The 17,268-nt window shown below is 40.6% G+C and overlaps 1 protein-coding gene across 1 annotated transcript; it reads right to left on the bottom strand.

Annotated features, from left to right (window-relative positions):
* Positions 1-13,949: 13,949 nt before the first annotated feature.
* Positions 13,950-14,900, bottom strand: LOC118528573 (olfactory receptor 1D2-like). Its single transcript, XM_036081023.2, has one exon. It carries the CDS (start codon positions 14,898-14,900, stop codon positions 13,950-13,952), a length of 951 nt encoding a protein of 316 aa, XP_035936916.2.
* Positions 14,901-17,268: the final 2,368 nt, after the last annotated feature.

Genomic DNA, 17,268 nt, shown 5'->3' with positions numbered 1-17,268 from the left:
CTTTAATAAATGCAGACTTATTCAGATTGTTTCTTCTTACATGAGTTTTAGTTGATTGTAACTTTCAAGGAATTGGTTGATTTCATCTAGGTTATCAATCTAGTTTGCATAGAGTTGTTTCTAAATCTTCCTTTATTATAACTTTATTGTATAAATAAAAGTTTTGTAGTGATATCCCCTCTTTCATATCCCATGTTAGAAATCCATGTCCAATCTTTTTTGATTAAGTAGCCTGGCTGGAGGCTTTTTGATATTGTTGATCTTTTCAAAGAACCAGGTATTGGTGTTGTCGATTTTTGCTATTGATTTCCTGTTTTCAACTTCATTCTACTCTAATTTTTATTCTTTTCTTCTGCTTACTTTGGACTTAATTTGCTCTTCGTTTTCTAGTTTGCTAAAGTGAAAGCTTGGATTGGTAATTTAGATCTTTCTTCTCTTCTTATGTATGTATTCAATGCTATAATTTCCCTTTAAGCACTGCTTTCACTACCCTTAACAAATTTTGATAAGTTGTGTTTTCATTTTCATTTAGTTCAAAATATTTAAAAATTTCTCTTGAGATTTCTTTGACCTATGTGATATTTAGAAGTTTATTGTTTAATCTCCAAGAATTTTTAGATTTTCTAGCTATCTTTCTGTAATTGATTTCCAGTTTAATTCCATTGTGAGTCTTGGAAGAGCAACTATTGTTTGGTATTATTTTAAATTTGTTAAGATGTGTTTTATGGCCCAGAATGTGGTCTATCTTGATAAATATTCCATATGAGCTTGAGAAGAATGTGTATTTGTTGTTGGATGAAATATTCTATAGATGTCCATCATATCTACTTGATTGATGGTGTTATTGAGTTCAATTATATCCTTACTGGCTTTCTATCTGTTGGATCTATCAATTCCTGACAGAGGGGTGTTGAAGTTTCCAGTTATAATAGTTGATTCTTCTATTTCTCCTTACAGTTCTGTTGGTTTTTGCCTTGCACAATTTGATGATTCATTTTTAGACATGTACACATTAAAAATTGTTATGTCTTCCTGGAGAATTGACCCCTTTATCATTATGTAATTTGCTTCTTTATCCCTGATAACTTTCCTTGCTTTAACAGTTGTTCTTTCTGAAATTAATATAGTTATCCCAACTTTCTTTGATTAGTGTTAGCATATATTTTCTCCATTTATTTTTATTCTATATATGTCTTTATATTTAAAATCGATATCTTGTAGACAACCTATAGTTGAATCATATTTTTTGATCCATCTGACAATCTGCCTTTCAACTGGTGCATTTAAACCACTGATACTCAAAGTGATTATTGATATAGTTGAATTAATATTACCATGTTTGTTACTGTTTTCTATTTGTTGTCCTTGTTCTTTGTTCCTATATTTGTTTTCCATTCTCTTTTTGCCTTTGAGGTTTTAATTGAGCATTTCATATGATTCCTTTTACTCTCCTTTCATAACACATATATTTCTTTTTGTTACTTTCTTCAGTGGTTGCCCTAGAATTTACAATACATTTACAACTAATATAAGCCCACTTTCAAGTAACACTATACCACTTCATGGGTTTTGTGAGTACCTTATAATAGCAAAACAATGCTAATCCTGCCCTCTTGTGCCATGTATCATTGCTGTTTTTCATTTCACTTTTACATAAGCATATATATATGTATATGTGTATTTATATTTATGAGATATACATAAGCATATATAATCAAACAATTGTTGTTATTATTTTGAGCAAACTGTTATCTCTTAGATCAGTTAAAAATAAGAAAGATGGGGCGCCTGGGTGGCTCAGATGGTTAAGCATCTGCCTTCGACTCAGGTCATGATCCCATGGTCCTGGGATTGAGCCCCGCATCGGGCTCCCTGCTCTGCAGGAAGCCTGCTTCTCCCTCTCCTGCTCTCGCTGCTTGTGTTCTCTCTCTGGCTGTCTCTCTCTCTGTCAAATAAATAAAATCTTTAAAAAAAAATAAGAAAGATAAAAGTTTTAATTTTACCTTCACTTAATCCTTTGATGTTCTTCCTTTCTTTATGAAGATCTGAGTTTCTGACGTATATTATTTTCCTTCTCTTTAAAGAAGTTCTTTTAACATTTCTTGCAAGGCAGGTATACTAGCAACAAATTCCCTTATTTGTTGTTTGTCTGATAAAATCTTTATTTCTCCTTCACTTTTCAAGGATAATTTTGCAGGGTACAGAATTCTAGGTTGGTGGTGTTTTTTTCCCCAACACATTAAATATTTCATTCCACTCTCTTCTTGCTTGCATGGTTTCTGAAGAGATGCTGGATGTATGGTGGCCTCATAAATGGTGGTATAGTAGTGGCCTTCTTATCTTTGTTCCTTTATAGGTAGGTATCTTTCCCTCTGGCTTCTTTCAGAGTATTTTCTTAGCTTTGATTTTCTGTAATTGAAAAATGATATGCATAGGTGTAGTATTTTAGTATTTTTAGAATTCATCCTGTTTGGTGATCTCTGAACTTCTGGGATCTGTGATTTGGTGCCTGACGTTAATTTGGGAAGATTCTCAGTTATTATTGTTTCAGATCTTCTGTTCCTTTCTTCTCCTTCTGGTATTCCCATTACCTGTATATTACACCTTATGTAGTTGTCCCACAGTCCCTGGATATTGTTTTTTCAGTCTTTTTTCTTTGCTTTTCAGTTTTGGAGGTCTCTATTTAGATATCTTCAAGTTCAGAGATTCTTTTCTCAGCCATGTTCAGTCTACTAGTAAGTCCATCAAGAACACTCTTCGTATCTGTTACAGTGTTTTTGATCTCTAGCATTTTTTTTTTTGTTGTTCTTTCTTGGGATTTCTGTCTCTCTCCTTACATTGCCCATCCATTCTTTCATGCTGTCTACTTTATCCATTAGCACCCTTAGCGTATTAATCATAGTCATTTTAAATTCCCAGTCTTAAAATTCCAAATTCCCTGCCACGTCTGGTTCTGGTGCTTGCTCTATCTCTTCAAATTGTGTTTTCTGCCTTTTGGCATGCATCGTATTTTTTTCTTGATAGCTGGAGATGATGAACTGAGCAAAATCAATTGCTGTAAATAGGCGTTTAGTAATGTGGTGGTGAGGTGTGAGTGGCAGGAAAGTTTTCTATAGTTCTATGATGAGGTGTCCATCTTTTAGTAAGCCTGTGCCTCCTGACTGAACTTTATTAGTGTTTTAAAATCTTTTTTTTTCTTTTTTTTTTTCTTTTTTTAAAGATTTTATTTATTTATTTGAGAGAGAGAATGAGACAGAGAGAGAGAGCATGAGATGGGGGAGGATCAGAGGGAGAAGCAGACTCCCTGCCGAGCAGGGAGCCCGATGCGGGACTCGATCCAGGGACTCCAGGATCATGACCTGAGCCGAAGGCAGTCGCTTAACCAACTGAGCCACCCAGGCGCCCTAAAATCTTTTTTTTTTCTAAGTTCATCAGTGGGTTGGGTGGTGAGGGTGTGCTATATTGGGTATTTCTTCTCCCATGTGGAAGGGTAGGGCTGAATAGAGTTGGCTATTCCTCTTCTCCCAGAATGGTTAGGCTTTGATAATACTCTAGCAGTTTAGGCTCTGGTTAACTAGTTTCTTCTGAGGGCAGGCCTTGTTAAGAACAGAATGCTATCTTGTATTTCAAGATGGCTCCTTTTCCTCTCTCCTTCCTGGAAACATGAGGAGATTTTCCTCCAATATTTATGGAGGAAACCTCATTGAGCTCCTGAAAATAAATCTCACAAAATTTTGGCACCCCTTTTATGACAAGGTCCCCTGGAGTTTTTAACTCTCAGAGTTCACACCTGCAGTAATTGTCAATTACTCTGTCAAGTCTCTGCTCCAATAAGTTATTTTCTATAATTGCCTGTTGGTTTCTCCAGTCTTGGGGGTAATGGCTTGCCCTGTGTGCTCACCTGTCTTGCAGATCCTAGAAGAATTGTGGATTTTTCTGTCTGTTCAGCTTTGTACTTGTTGTTAGGATGGAATGGCAACTTCCATGCTCTTTGCATGTAGATCCAGAAACTATGTCCATGGGACTTTTTTCAAGTGCCCAATTTTCAATAGCAACAACAACAAAATCACAAGACATATAAAGAAACAAGAAAATATGGCCCATTCAAGGAAGAAAATGAATTGGCAGTGTTATGAGACTGAATGTGTCCCCCCCCCATTCATATATGAATTCAAATTCCCAATATAAAGGTGTTGGAGGTGGGCCTTTGGGCAATAATTAAGTTTGGATGAGGCCATGAAAGTGGGACTCCCAAGATGGGACTGGTATCCTTACAAGAAGAGGAAGAGAGATCAGAGCTTTCTCTCCATCATATGAGGACATAGCAAGAAGGTAGTATCTGCAAGCCACAGAGAGAGCCCTCACCAGTAACTGAATCTGCTGGAACATTGAACTTGGACTTCCCAACCTCGAGAAATACATGTTTGTTATTTAAGCCACCCAGTCTATGGTATTTTGGTATAACAACTTGACCAGATTAAGGCTGCAGAAACTGTTCTTGGAGAAACACAGACATCAGACAGGCAAAAACTTTTTAGAAAATTGTCTTAAATATGCTCAAAGAGCTAAAGGAAAATATGGACAAAGAACTAAAGGAAATAAGGAAAATGACCTAGGAAAAAAATGATAATATCAACAAAAAGATAGCAATTATAAAAAGGAACCAAACAAATTCTGGAGCTTAAAAAGAAAGTAACTGAATTTAACATGCTGTAGAGGCATTCAACTCCAGATTTCAGCAAGCAGAAGAAAGAATTGGCAAATGTGAAGATAGAACATTTGAGATTACTAGGAAGTGAGTCAATATATTCATTATGGGAGTCTCAGAAGGAAAAGAGAGAAAGAGGCAGATTATTTGAAGAAATAATGGCTGAAAACTCCCCAAATTTAGTTTAAGACACGAATTTGCTAGAGCTACCATACGATCCAGCAATTGCACTACTGGGTATTTACCCCAAAGATACAAATGTAGGGATCTGAAGGGGTACGTGCACCCTGATGTTATAGCAGCAATGTCCACAATAGCCAAACTGTGGAAAGAGCCAAGATGTCCATGGACAGATGAATGGATGAAGAAGATGTGGTATATATATATACAATGGAATATTATGCAGCCATCAAAAGGAATGAGATCTTGCCATTTGCAACGACATGGATGGAACTGGAGGGTGTTATGCTGAGCGAAATAAGTCAATCAGAGAAAGACATGTATCATATGACCTCACTGATATGAGGAATTCTTAATCTCAGGAAACAAACTGAGGGTTGCTGGAGTGGGGGGTAGGGTGGGAGGGATGGGGTGGCTGGGTGATAGACATTGGGAAGGGTATGTGCTATGGTGAGCGCTATGAATTGTGCAAGACTGTTGAATCACAAATCTGTACCTCTGAAACAAATAATGCAATATATGTTAAGAAAAAAAAAAGAAGAAGAAGATAGTGGGAGGGGAAGAATGAAGGGCGGGAAATCAGAGGGGGAGATGAACCATGAGAGACGATGGACTCTGAAAAACAAACTGAGGGTTCTAGAGGGGAGGGGAGTGGGAGGATGGGTTAGCCCAGTGATGGGTATTAAGGAGGGCATGTTCTGCATGGAGCACTGGGTGTTATGCACAAACAATGAATCATGGAACACTACATCAAAAACTAAAAAAAAAAAGAAAGAAAGAAAGAAAATCATAAGGAAGGGGCGCCTGGGTGGCACAGTTAGTTAAGCATCCAACTTTTGGTTTTGGTTCAGGTCATGATCTCGGGGTCATGAGATTGAGACCCATATGGGGCTCTGTGCTCAGCACAGTCTGCTTAAGACTCTCTCCCCCTCTCCCTCTTCCCCTACCCCACATGTGCGCATGCACGCTCTCTCTCAAATAAATAAATAAATCTTTAAAAGAAAAAAAAAGACATGAATTTGCAAATCCATGGAACTCAGCAAACTCCATGTAGGACAGACTCACAGAAGATCTGAATTGAGACACACTATAATTAATCTATTGAAAGCCAAGGATAAAGAGAGAATTTTGAAAGGCAGCAAGAAAGAAGGGGTGATTCATCAAATACAAGAGATTTGTGATAGGATTATCAACTAATTCCTCAGTAGAAATTTTGGAGTTCAGAAGATATTTAAAGTGCTGAAAGAAAAAACCTGTCAACTGAGATTTTTATGTGCAGCAAAACAGTCCTTCAAAAATGAGGGAGAGATAGTCCCAGATAAACAAAAGCTAGGGGAGTTTATTATAACTACATCTGCTCTACAGGAAATGCTGTACTAACAGGGAAATTGATAGCTATAAACGCTTACCTTTAAAAAGAAGAAAAAGGGGCACCTGGGTGGCTCAGTCAGTTGTGTCCAAATTGATTTGGGCTCAGGTCATGATCTCAGGGTTGTGAGATCAAGCCCTGCATGAGGCTCTGTGCTGGGTGTGGATTCTGCTTAAGATTCTCTCTATTCCACTCCCCCCCGCCACTCCCACTTGCGAGCTTGCTCTCTAAAAAAATTTAAAAATTTAAGAATTTAAAAAATAAAAATGAAAAAGAAGAAGAAAATGGAAGAAGAAAGATCTTAAAACAACAACCTTATACTTTAAAGAAAGCAGAACAATTTAAACCCAAAGCTAGCAGAAGAAAAGAAATAATGAAGATGAGACTGGACATAAATAAAATAGAGAATAAACAAACAGTAGAGAAAATCAATGTAGTCAAAAATTTATTCTTTGAAAAGAGCAATACAATTGAACAATCTTTAGTTAGATTGACTAAGAAAGAAAGAAAGAAAGGAGACTCAAATACTAAAATCAGAAATGAAAATGGGGGAAAAAAGTTAAAAAAGGGAGACATTACTACTGATTTTACTAATAAGGATTATAATACAAGACTGTAAATAATTGTTCACCAATAAATTAGATAACCTAATGAACATGACTAATCCCTAGCAAGATAACACCTACCAAGACTGAATCATAAAAGAATCAATCTTAACAGACTTGTAATAAGGAGATTAAATTAGTAACCAAAACTTTCTAACAAAGAAAAACCCTGGACCAAATGGCCTCACCAGTGAATATAACCAACAATTAAAAAGAATTAACACCAATCCTTCTCAAAGCCTTTTAAAGAATGAAAAGGATGGAGTACTTCCAAGCTCATTTTGTAAGACTAGCACTGCTCTGATAGCAAAACCAAAAACAGTATAAGAAAACTACAGACCAATATTCCTTATGAGAATAGGTGCAAAACCTCAATAAAATAATAGACCAAATTCAGCAGCATATTGAAAGGATTAGAAACCATAGCCAAGCAGTATTAATTTCAGGATGGTTCATCATATGAAAATCAATCAATGTAATAAACCACATGACTATCACAGTTGATAAAGAAAATGCATTTGACAAAATTCAACACCCTTTCATGATAGGGAAAAAAAGAGTGAACAAAGTAGGCATAGAAGAAAATGTGATTAATGAAATGACATCTGTGAAAAAAACACAAATAATATCATGCTCAATGGTGAAAAACTGAAAGCTTTTCTCCTATGATCAGGAACAAGACAAAGATGCCCATTTTTTGCCACTTTTATTCAATATAGTACTGGAAGTCCTAGCCAGAGCAATTAAGCAAGAAAAAGAAATAACATCCAAATTGGAAAGGAAGAAGTAAAATTTTCTTTGTTCATGGATGAGACAATCTTCTATATAGAAAGCCCTGAGGATTCCACCAAAGCTATTAGAACTAATAAAAATTCAGCAATGTTGCAGGATAAAAAATCAACATATAAAGATCAATTGAGTTTCTATTTACTAACAATGAACAATCTAAAAACAAGATAAAAAACTCAACTTACAGTATCATCAAAAAAATAAAATACTTAGAAACAAACTTACCCAGGGAGGTGTAAGATTTGTACATGGGAAAATATAAAACATTGGTGAAGGTAACTAGACAAGATATAAATAAATGTAAAGGCATCTTGTGTGTGGACAGAAGACTTAATATAGTTAAGATATCAATACTACCCAAGTGATCCACAGATTCAGTGCAATTCAATCAACATCCAATGGCTGCTTTTTTTTTTTTCCTGAAATAGAAGAGTCTATCCTAAAATTCATATCAAGGGACCTCAAATAGCCAAAATGTCTTCAAAAAGAACACAATTGGCAGGCTCATACTTCCTGATTTAAAAACTTACTGCAAAGCTACAGTAATGAAAGCAGTGTTTTAGTGGCATAAAGACAGTGGTATTGTACAGTGAAATAGAGTCCAGACATAAGCCTCACATATATGGTCAAATGATTTTCCACAGCAGTGTCAAGATCAATGGAGAAAAGACAGTATTTTCCTCAGAAGGTGCTGACACACTAGATATCCACATGCAAAAGAATGAGGTGGGACCCTTACCTCACACCACATATAAAGTTAACTCAAATGGATCAAAGACCTAAACATAAGAGCTAAAATTATAAAGCTATTAGAGTGAAATACAGAGGAAAACTTCACAACATTGGATTTGGCAGTGATTTCCTGGATATGATACCAAAGCACAGGCAGGGAAGGGAAAAAAAATAAATTGGACTTATTCAAAATTAAACTTTTGTGCTTCCAAGGATACTGTCAAGAGAACAAAAAGACCACCCACAGAATGGGAGAAGATATTTAAAACGACATATCCGATAGGGGATTTAATATCCAGAATATATAAAAACTCTACAACCCAACAACAACAAACAAACATCCCACTTCAGAGATTGCAGAGGACTTCTCTGGAGAAGGTGTACAAATGGCTAATGAGCACATGAAAAGATGATCAACACCACCAATCATTAGGGAAATTTGAATCAAAACTACAGTGAGGGGGCGCCTGGGTGGCTCAGTCCTTAAGCATCTGCCTTCGGCTCAGGTCATGATCCCGGGGTCCTAGGATCGAACGCCACGTCGGGCTCCCTGCTCCATGGGAAGCCTGCTTCTCCCTCTCCCACTCCCCCTGCTTGTGTTCCCTCTCTCGCTGTGTCTCTCTCTGTCAAATAAATAAATAAAATCTTAAAAAAAAAAAAAACTACAGTGAGATGAGCACTGAGTGTTGTACGTAAGTGATGAATCACTGAATTCTACTCCAGAAAGAAAGAAAAAGTCTGATTCTTTTTGCAGTCACCTCTTAGTCATCAATGCTTTCTATTTTAAATTCATTGTTGAGAATTTTGGGCAATAAATAAAATTATCAGAGAAGGAAAAAAAAAAAGTAGGTTCAGTGTCCAGCACAGTGCCTGGCATAGTCAGTGCTCAGTTAACATTCGTTGAATGAATATTGAATATACACATCAATTAATTTGGCATCAGTTTTAGCTTGATGCCAAGCCAGTTTCTAGGGATTATTGTCATCCCCATTAAGTGCTCCCATTTGCACTTAAGGATGACTAGAACTACCTCCTTCTATAGTCTGAACTTGGTCAGATGTTGTAAGCTGTATTCATCATTTAATCTTAAAAGGAAAAATATATGAAATTCTTTTGGGCAAAAACAAACAAACAAAAAACCCCAAAAAACCCAAATACTAAAAAACCCAAAACCACAGTGAGATACTACCATAACCAGAGTGCAGGAGGGCAAGAGCACCTGGCTCCCGGGCTCCCAAACAGACCAGGTCCCGCCACTGGCCGCTGACAAAATCCAGTGGCAGAGACACAAGAGTTAGCGAGTATGGGGAGAAACTGGAGCCTGTGTGCACTGCTGGTGGGAAGGTAAAATGGTGCAGCCACTGTGGGAAAGTTTGGGGGTTCCTCAAAACATTAAGCAGAATTATTGGATGGTCCAGCAATTCCACTTCTTGGAATGTACCCCAAAGAATTGAAAGTAGGGACTAGAAACGATACCGGAGTTCAGAGCAGCATTATTCACAATAGCCAAAAGGTGGAGACAATTCAGACGTATGAAGACAGATGAATGGATAAACAAGATGTGGAATATACGTACAATGGGATATGATTCTGCCTTGAAAACAATGGAATTTTGATACATGCCATAATGTGGATGAACCCGAAGATGTCATGCTTTGTGAAATAAGTCAGACACAAAAGGGCAAATATGGTATCATTCCCCCTTATATGAGGTTCCTAGAATAATCAAATGCATAGAGACAAAGTAGAATTGTGGTTACTAGGGGCTGGGCTAAGGGGGCAATGGAATTATTATTTTTAGAGCTTTTTAAAAAAAAATTATTTTAAAGAGAGAGAGAGAGAGCAAATGGGGGGAGGAGCAGAGGGAGAAGGACAAGCAGATGCGGGGCTCAATCTCACAACCCTGAGGTCATGACCTGAGCTGAAATCAAGAGTCCAACTGAGCCCTCCAGGAGCTCTAGGATTATCTTTTGATGGGCACAGAGTTTCAGTTTGTAACATTTTGTAAACATTTCATTTTTAACTGTTTATGTCATTAGATCAAATTCTTTCTTTCATGCTTTCAGATTTGGTGACAAGCTTAAAATGGCCTTCCCTGAAGATCTTCACTTATATTGTGTTCTAGGACTTCTTTGGTTTTATTTCTTACTCTGCAGTTTTCAGTCCATCCAGAATTTTGTTATGAGATAAAAATAAACACTTTTTACTTAGATTTTGATTGCCAATTTTGATAAGAATCTCTGTTAAATAATCTCTTCTTCCTTCTGCTAATTAGATTGTCATCTTCGTAATATAGTAAATGATGTGGGAAACAAAAGCAGAAGAGAAATTATTAAATTTCCTTACTATCTACAGCCCATTGACAAGTCCTTGAAACGGGCAGAGTGACATTCCTCTAGGGACTCAACCGCCTCCATGTTAATACTTTGCTAAGGGCAAAAGGCAATCTGAGCCCAACCCCCAGCACCCTGTGAGTCTACTTTAACATTTAAAAATTCCTTTAGAAATTTCCTTTATCTCTAAACCCCCAAGATACGTGTTGGCAATAATCTGTGTTGGCAATCATCCCCCAAGTATATGGCCCACCAATACATATCTAAAGGGTCTCATGACTAAGGTTTTATTAGATGGTAATAAATGGCCTTTTCCCAACAACAGTTAGCCCCCTCAAGGTCCTGGAAACCTTGCTTCCAAAATTCCTTAGAGGGACTTATGCTATCTCTAACCCCCTCCCAACTTGAACGTATATAATGGCCCACCCCTCATGACCCCAGTGCAGCTCCTTCTGCCCACAGGTCCTGTCCCACCAAAGACATCTCAGGAATTCTTTCTTGGCCATTGGCTTCGAACCCTAACATCTTCCCTACATGAGTAAATTTTCACATTCTGGCCCACTTTACAGATGATTCTGTGCAATTGGCTGCCACCACCTGTAAGTGGACGGCTGCAAACTACAGCCTCTCTCTGGGACGTCCCTGAAGGATAGTGGTGAAAGGAAATCTTTCTAGTAAGCAGAACTTCTATACTCGTCATGAGTATTTCCTTCTTATTTTGTTACGAATAGGTTTGTATATATATACATATATTAAGGAAATATCTGTGTTCTCTTAATTGCCTTATTCTCTTATCATGTAACATAAGATGTATTGACTTTGTCATTATTTATTAATTTTAAATCATAGTATTTAAACTGTGGGATATCAAGAGAAAACACTACGGTAGGAGTTTACCTCATTTTCTGGGGAAGGGATTAGTGTATTTTGCCTTGTAAGCAGGATAGTTGTATCGTGTAAAGATGTCATTGTTAAGCAAAACGGAAGGAAATTTGAAGGTTTGGAAGACTCTTGGCCCATCCGTATTGAAACAAACGAGAAAGCCTGTTTGGGCGAGAACACTAGGTGTGGCCCTTTTTGATAAGATTAGTATGGATCAGCCCTCTCCACAGAGGCCAAGACTATGGAAGAAGACCATATTTTATTATTACTGTTTATCCTCTGCCATTTTTATTTTTTGTGTGTGTATGTGCGTACGTGTGTAGGTGTGATAACCTTCTGTCACAGAACTTGAACATGTTCTTCTTGTCATTCATCTCTTCACTTCCGTGGTAGGCTTTTATTCTATTAATCTTTCTGTAAAGGAGTCTCATGCATGGGGCGCCTGGGTGGCTCAGTCAGTTAAGCGACTGCCTTCGGCTCAGGTCATGGTCCTGGAGTCCCAGGATCGAGTCCCCATCGGGCTCCCTGCTCAGCACCGAGTCTGCTTGTCCCTCTCCGTGAGACACACTGTCTCTCTCTTTCAATGTCTCTCTCTCTCTCTCAAATAAATAAATAAATAAAATCTTAAAAATCTTAAAAAAAAAAAAAAACCATCCGTTGATACTGGATTCTAAAGCTTTATTGTCTGATTTATTTAAAATAATTCGTGCTTTATTTTACCACACACACCTACATCAATATAATATTGTGCAAAGTCTGAACAATATGAACTTTCTCCTGTTAACTTCAAAAAATAAAACTGCTGGCTATTTTCCCAGCAAAAATGGGTTTAACAGAGTAGAGAACTGCAACCTGAGACAAGCAAGCTTCTGCAAAACCACAGGCAAGTCTGGGGAACAAAGGAGAGGAATGCTGTTTTATAGAGAAAAGGGGGCGTTGGGAGGGGCTGTTGTAAACACAAGGTCCATTGGGTTAAACTGGGAGTTGGAAGTATGGTGGCTTCTCATTGGCTGAGCTGTGACGGTCTCTCATTGGCTGGGCTGTTGCTGGGGGAGGAGGAAAACCTTTCTTCCTCCTGCTGGCGGTAAAGTAGTAGCTAAAGTAGTAGGGGCTGCAGTTGACCAGGAGCGTAGGGTGTGAGAGCTCCCCCTGCTGGCCACTGACGCCTCTTTTTTTTTTTTTTTTTTTTTTTTAAGTAGGCTCGGTACCCAGTGTGCAGCCCAGCCTGGGGCTTGAACTCATAATCCTGAGATCAAGACCTGAGCTGAGATTAAGAGTCAGCTGCTTAACCGACTGAGCCACCCAGATGCATCCCCCCATTTTAAATGAGGTTTCCTTTTATAAATTTTTACACTTCCAATGTTAATTTTCCACAGTGCAAAAACATTCAAGAAGAAATACAAACCATTTCCTTGGGAAAAATTAAAGTTTCACGATAACCGAATGCCATGAACGCTCCTTTTGCTTTCGCTGCTACTGCTGTGCTCCCCGCAGGGGGACCTCGGACGTGCAGGAGAACTGTGGGATCCTTCTGCTGATGTCATAGCCTCAGGAGTGTGGGAGGACATCAGGTGTTTCTCCTGACACAGCCCCCACCCAGAGGGGGTCAATGTGTAAAACACAGGTTTATTTTCCTAAAATAACTGTGTGGCTTCATATCTATAAAATGTGGCAAAATAAGTCTCGAGTATCGCTGCGCACCTGCCTGTTGTCTGTTCACTATTCATCCCCTCTTCCTTTCTAAGAGAACTGCCCTCAGTAGGCTGCGCCAGAGGGACGGGGCGGGTCCTCTCGAGTGGGATGGGGGAGGCACAGGCTCTGGATTCAAAGTGGGTTCAAGGTCTCCTTTGCCTACCCATTCGTCCTGAGCAAGCTACCTACCGCTTGCTCTTGGGTTCATATAAGGTGGTGGCCTGTCTAAGCCTAACCAAAACAATAGCAGCAGCAGCAAAAAATAGCAGCTACATTTCCCAGCCTGCCTTGCTATTAGGGCGAGACCTTTGAGAAATGAACCAGAAGCAGCTGTTGGGGCTTCTGAGAGAGCCCTTGCAAGTGGCAAGTCTTTTGGCCCTGCTATCTTCATCCTGCCTGCCTGGGACAGGAAGAGATGGATGGAGCCCCAGCAGCCACCTTGGAAGCATGGGGTTGATAGCCCCACCCTATCATTAGAGGAGAGAGCTGGAAGGAGCCCGAGTTTCTCAGAGATAGAATACATTAAAAATTCCTCTAATTTCAGGCTTCTTCTTCTCAGAAAATTACTGTCAGTGTGCGGAAGTTGGTGTTGTTGAGGCGATGGCAGAATCGTGTTTGTTTCCTGACATCCTGGACCTCTCCAGGTATCAGCCCGGCGCTCACCACCACTTAGAGGATTTGGAGCCCCTGCTGAAGAGTCTTCTTACAGCCTTCTTCATGTCCTGGTTCCTCAGGCTGTAGATGAAGGGGTTTAGCATGGGGGTCACCACTGTGTACATTATGGTTGCTACTGTGTCCTGGGCTGAGAAGGAGTTGGGGGGTCGTATGTATACCCCCAGGACAGTTCCATAGAACAGGGTGACCACAGACAGGTGGGAGATGCACGTGGAAAATGCCTTGCGCCTTCCTGGGGTGGAGGGGATCTGGAGGACAGCTGCAGCTATGCGGATGTAGGAGACCACAATGAGCGCACAGGGGGCCACAAACAGGACCACGGCGCCCAGGAACACGTGCTGATTGACCCGTGTGTCTGAGCAGGCAATCTTCATCAGCAGGTAGGCGTCGCAGTAGAAGTGTGCGATCTCCCGGGTGGAGGAGCAGAACGTCAATCTGTTCATGAGGAGTGTGTGGACCAGAGAGATGAGGCCTGAGCATGTCCACGTGAGTGTGGTCAGTCCCCTACAGAGCTGGGGGGTGATGATGGTGTGGTACCGCAGGGGGTAGCAGATGGCCACGTAACGGTCCAGTGCCATGGCCGCCAGCAAAAAGGTGTCCAGGTTGGCAAAGGAGATGAGGAAGTACATTTGGGTCAGGCAGTGGGGGTAAGAGATCGTCCACGTTCCTGCTACGTGGCTGACCAACAGCTTGGGGATCAGGTTGGTGGTGAAGCAGATGTCAGCAAAGAAGAGATTGGTAAGGAAGAAGTACATGGGGGTGTGCAGGTGGGAATCGGAGCCGATGACGAGGATGATGAGTGTGTTCCCGGCCACGGTGACCAGGTACATACACAGGAAGAGCCAGAAGAGGACTTGCCGCTGCTCCGGGTCACTGGTGATGCCAAGCAGGAGGAACTCAGTGATTCCTGTCCCATTCTCCTTCCCCCTGGACATCCCACTGTGGCTCAGGGAGGTGACAGGCTACACACACAAGGGGGAGGACAAAATCCCAGCAGAGCCTGGTCTTGCTGTATGTGAAGAATCAGATCAAAGGTCATTTGTGATTGGATACATGACCAGAATTTTGTACCCATAGTAATTGCTGCTTTTTATCAAGTGCTTATTATGTACCACCGTGCTAAGGAGTTTCATGCACGATCTCTCTTAATCCCCGCAAAATAGGTACTCTCATGATTCCCGCTTTTCAGATGAAATAGCTGAGACTCAATATATGTAGCTTGCTCCGGACCACATGAGTAGGAAGTGGCAAAGGAGACTTTGAACCCACTTTGAATCCAGAGCCTGTGCCTCCCTCATCCCACTAGAGAGGACCCACCCCGTCCCTCCGGCGCAGCGTACTGAGGGCAGTGTCACTGAATCTTTGACCTCAACCCAGCCAGCATGTCCTCTCTAGAAAGGACTTCCTGCCCTGGTTCCTGCCTGCTTATCTGACTGCATGCCCTTCCTGCCTCAAAACAGGGCCTTTGCACGGGCTCTTCTTGTCCCAGCATTTCTCTCCACCCAGACCTTCTCATGGTTGATTTGTCACCTTTGTAACTCTGTGGGAGGTTATGTCATTTGTTAACTCTTTTATGGTGGGTTTTCCCCATGAGGCCATGCCCTCCTGAGAACAGGGTTGTGTCCACGCCATTCCCTGTCATGTGCCCAGTGCTCATAACAATCCGCAGCACATGGTCAGTGCTCAACAAAGCCATCAAATAGAAGAATGAACTTTCAGAAACGTATTGCACACCAAAATCGACCCGTAGAAAATATGTGGACACCAGGCTAATGAGAAATGTTTTGTTGTGATTAATGAATGCATTTAAGCAAAGAAAATAGCAGGTGTTTCTTTTTTTTTTTTAAAGCTTTATTTATTTAAGAGAGAGAGAGCGCACACAAGAGGGAGAAGCAGACTTCCCCACTGAGCAGGGAGCCCAACGCGGAACTCAGTCTAGGGACTCTGGGATCATGACCTGAGCCAAAGGCAGAGGCTTAACCGACTGAGCCACCCAGGTGCCCCTGCAGGTGTTTCTAAGAGCAGAGTGGAAGGCAGGCAGGGTGGAGTCGTAGGCAAGCCCAAGGTTCTGTGCCAACAGGAATTTCCTCGAATATATGAATGAGGAGGAATTATGAATCTGGTCTATGTGATCCAGGGCATGTGACTACTGTAGACCAGAGGAACAACCCAGACACTGCCTGCTGGTGTGTTTACTTGGTTTAGACCCTTAATGTTCTACAAGATATTTCCTATTTGCTGACATTTTAAAAATCAAGGATTACGGGGCACCTGGGTGGCTCAGTTGGTTAAGCGTCTGCCTTCAGCTCAGGTCATGATCTCAGGGTCCTGGGATCAAGCCGTGTCGGGCTCTCTGCTCAGCGGGGAGCCTGCTTCTCCCTCTCTCCCTCCCTCCCCCCCTCAAATAAATAAATAAATCTTTTAAAAAAATCAAGGATTTCGTATAAAATCTGGATTCTGCCTCTTGAAAAATCTGCAGACCTGGAGACATTGGACTCTCATTCTTGGCCAGCAACAATAGCCAGGGAAGGTGAACAGCTAATACTCACTGAGCACTCCTTGTGCTTAGTGCTGTACACAGATGCTTCTGGGACCCCTCAGAGCCCTCCTCTGCAGTCACTTTATAAATGTCCCTGTTCCACATGAGGCAGGGGATGCACAGCAGAACTAAGTGATGCTCCCAGAGTGGCAGAGCTAGTGGTCTTCCTCTCTAGATTGCCCTGTGTTAGTTGATTTTTTATCACCATGGTTGTCTCCTGTTCTGGCCCCTGGAATCACTTGGGAAAAGTCTACTCACTTTCCATGTGCCATTCTCTCTAGTATCTTCTAGAAGCTATCATTTCTCGATATTGCCTTATCCCCAGGCAGTCTAAATTCTGAAGGACTTTTGAAAGCTGGGATGAAGAATTTGCAGAAGTTCAGTCGGTTATGGAAATCTTACTTTGATTTTAGGTGCAGAGTTGTTCGTGTCTACAAAATTTTAAACAGAAAACCAAATGAAGTATTTATTCAGGACCCTAACCTCACATTACACTGTGTCCCTGTCCCATTCTTCCTGGTCCTCTACTTCACACTTCATGTAGTAGATAAGTCAGAGTAATTTATTTATCCATTGGCTTTGAATGATTTCTTTGCCAAAATCTGAATATTAGATATGATTTCTTTTTTTTTAAGATTTTATTTACTTATTTGACAGAGAGAGACACAGCGAGAGAGGGAACACAAGCAGGGGGAGTGGGAGAGGGTTCCTGCTGAGCAGGGAGCCCGATGAGGGGCTCGATCCCAGGACCCTGGGGTCATGAC

Source organism: Halichoerus grypus, chromosome 2 (genome assembly GCF_964656455.1).
Source record: "Halichoerus grypus chromosome 2, mHalGry1.hap1.1, whole genome shotgun sequence".
NCBI classification, from domain to species: Eukaryota; Metazoa; Chordata; class Mammalia; order Carnivora; family Phocidae; genus Halichoerus; species Halichoerus grypus.
This window is presented reverse-complemented; position numbering and strand designations above follow the sequence as displayed.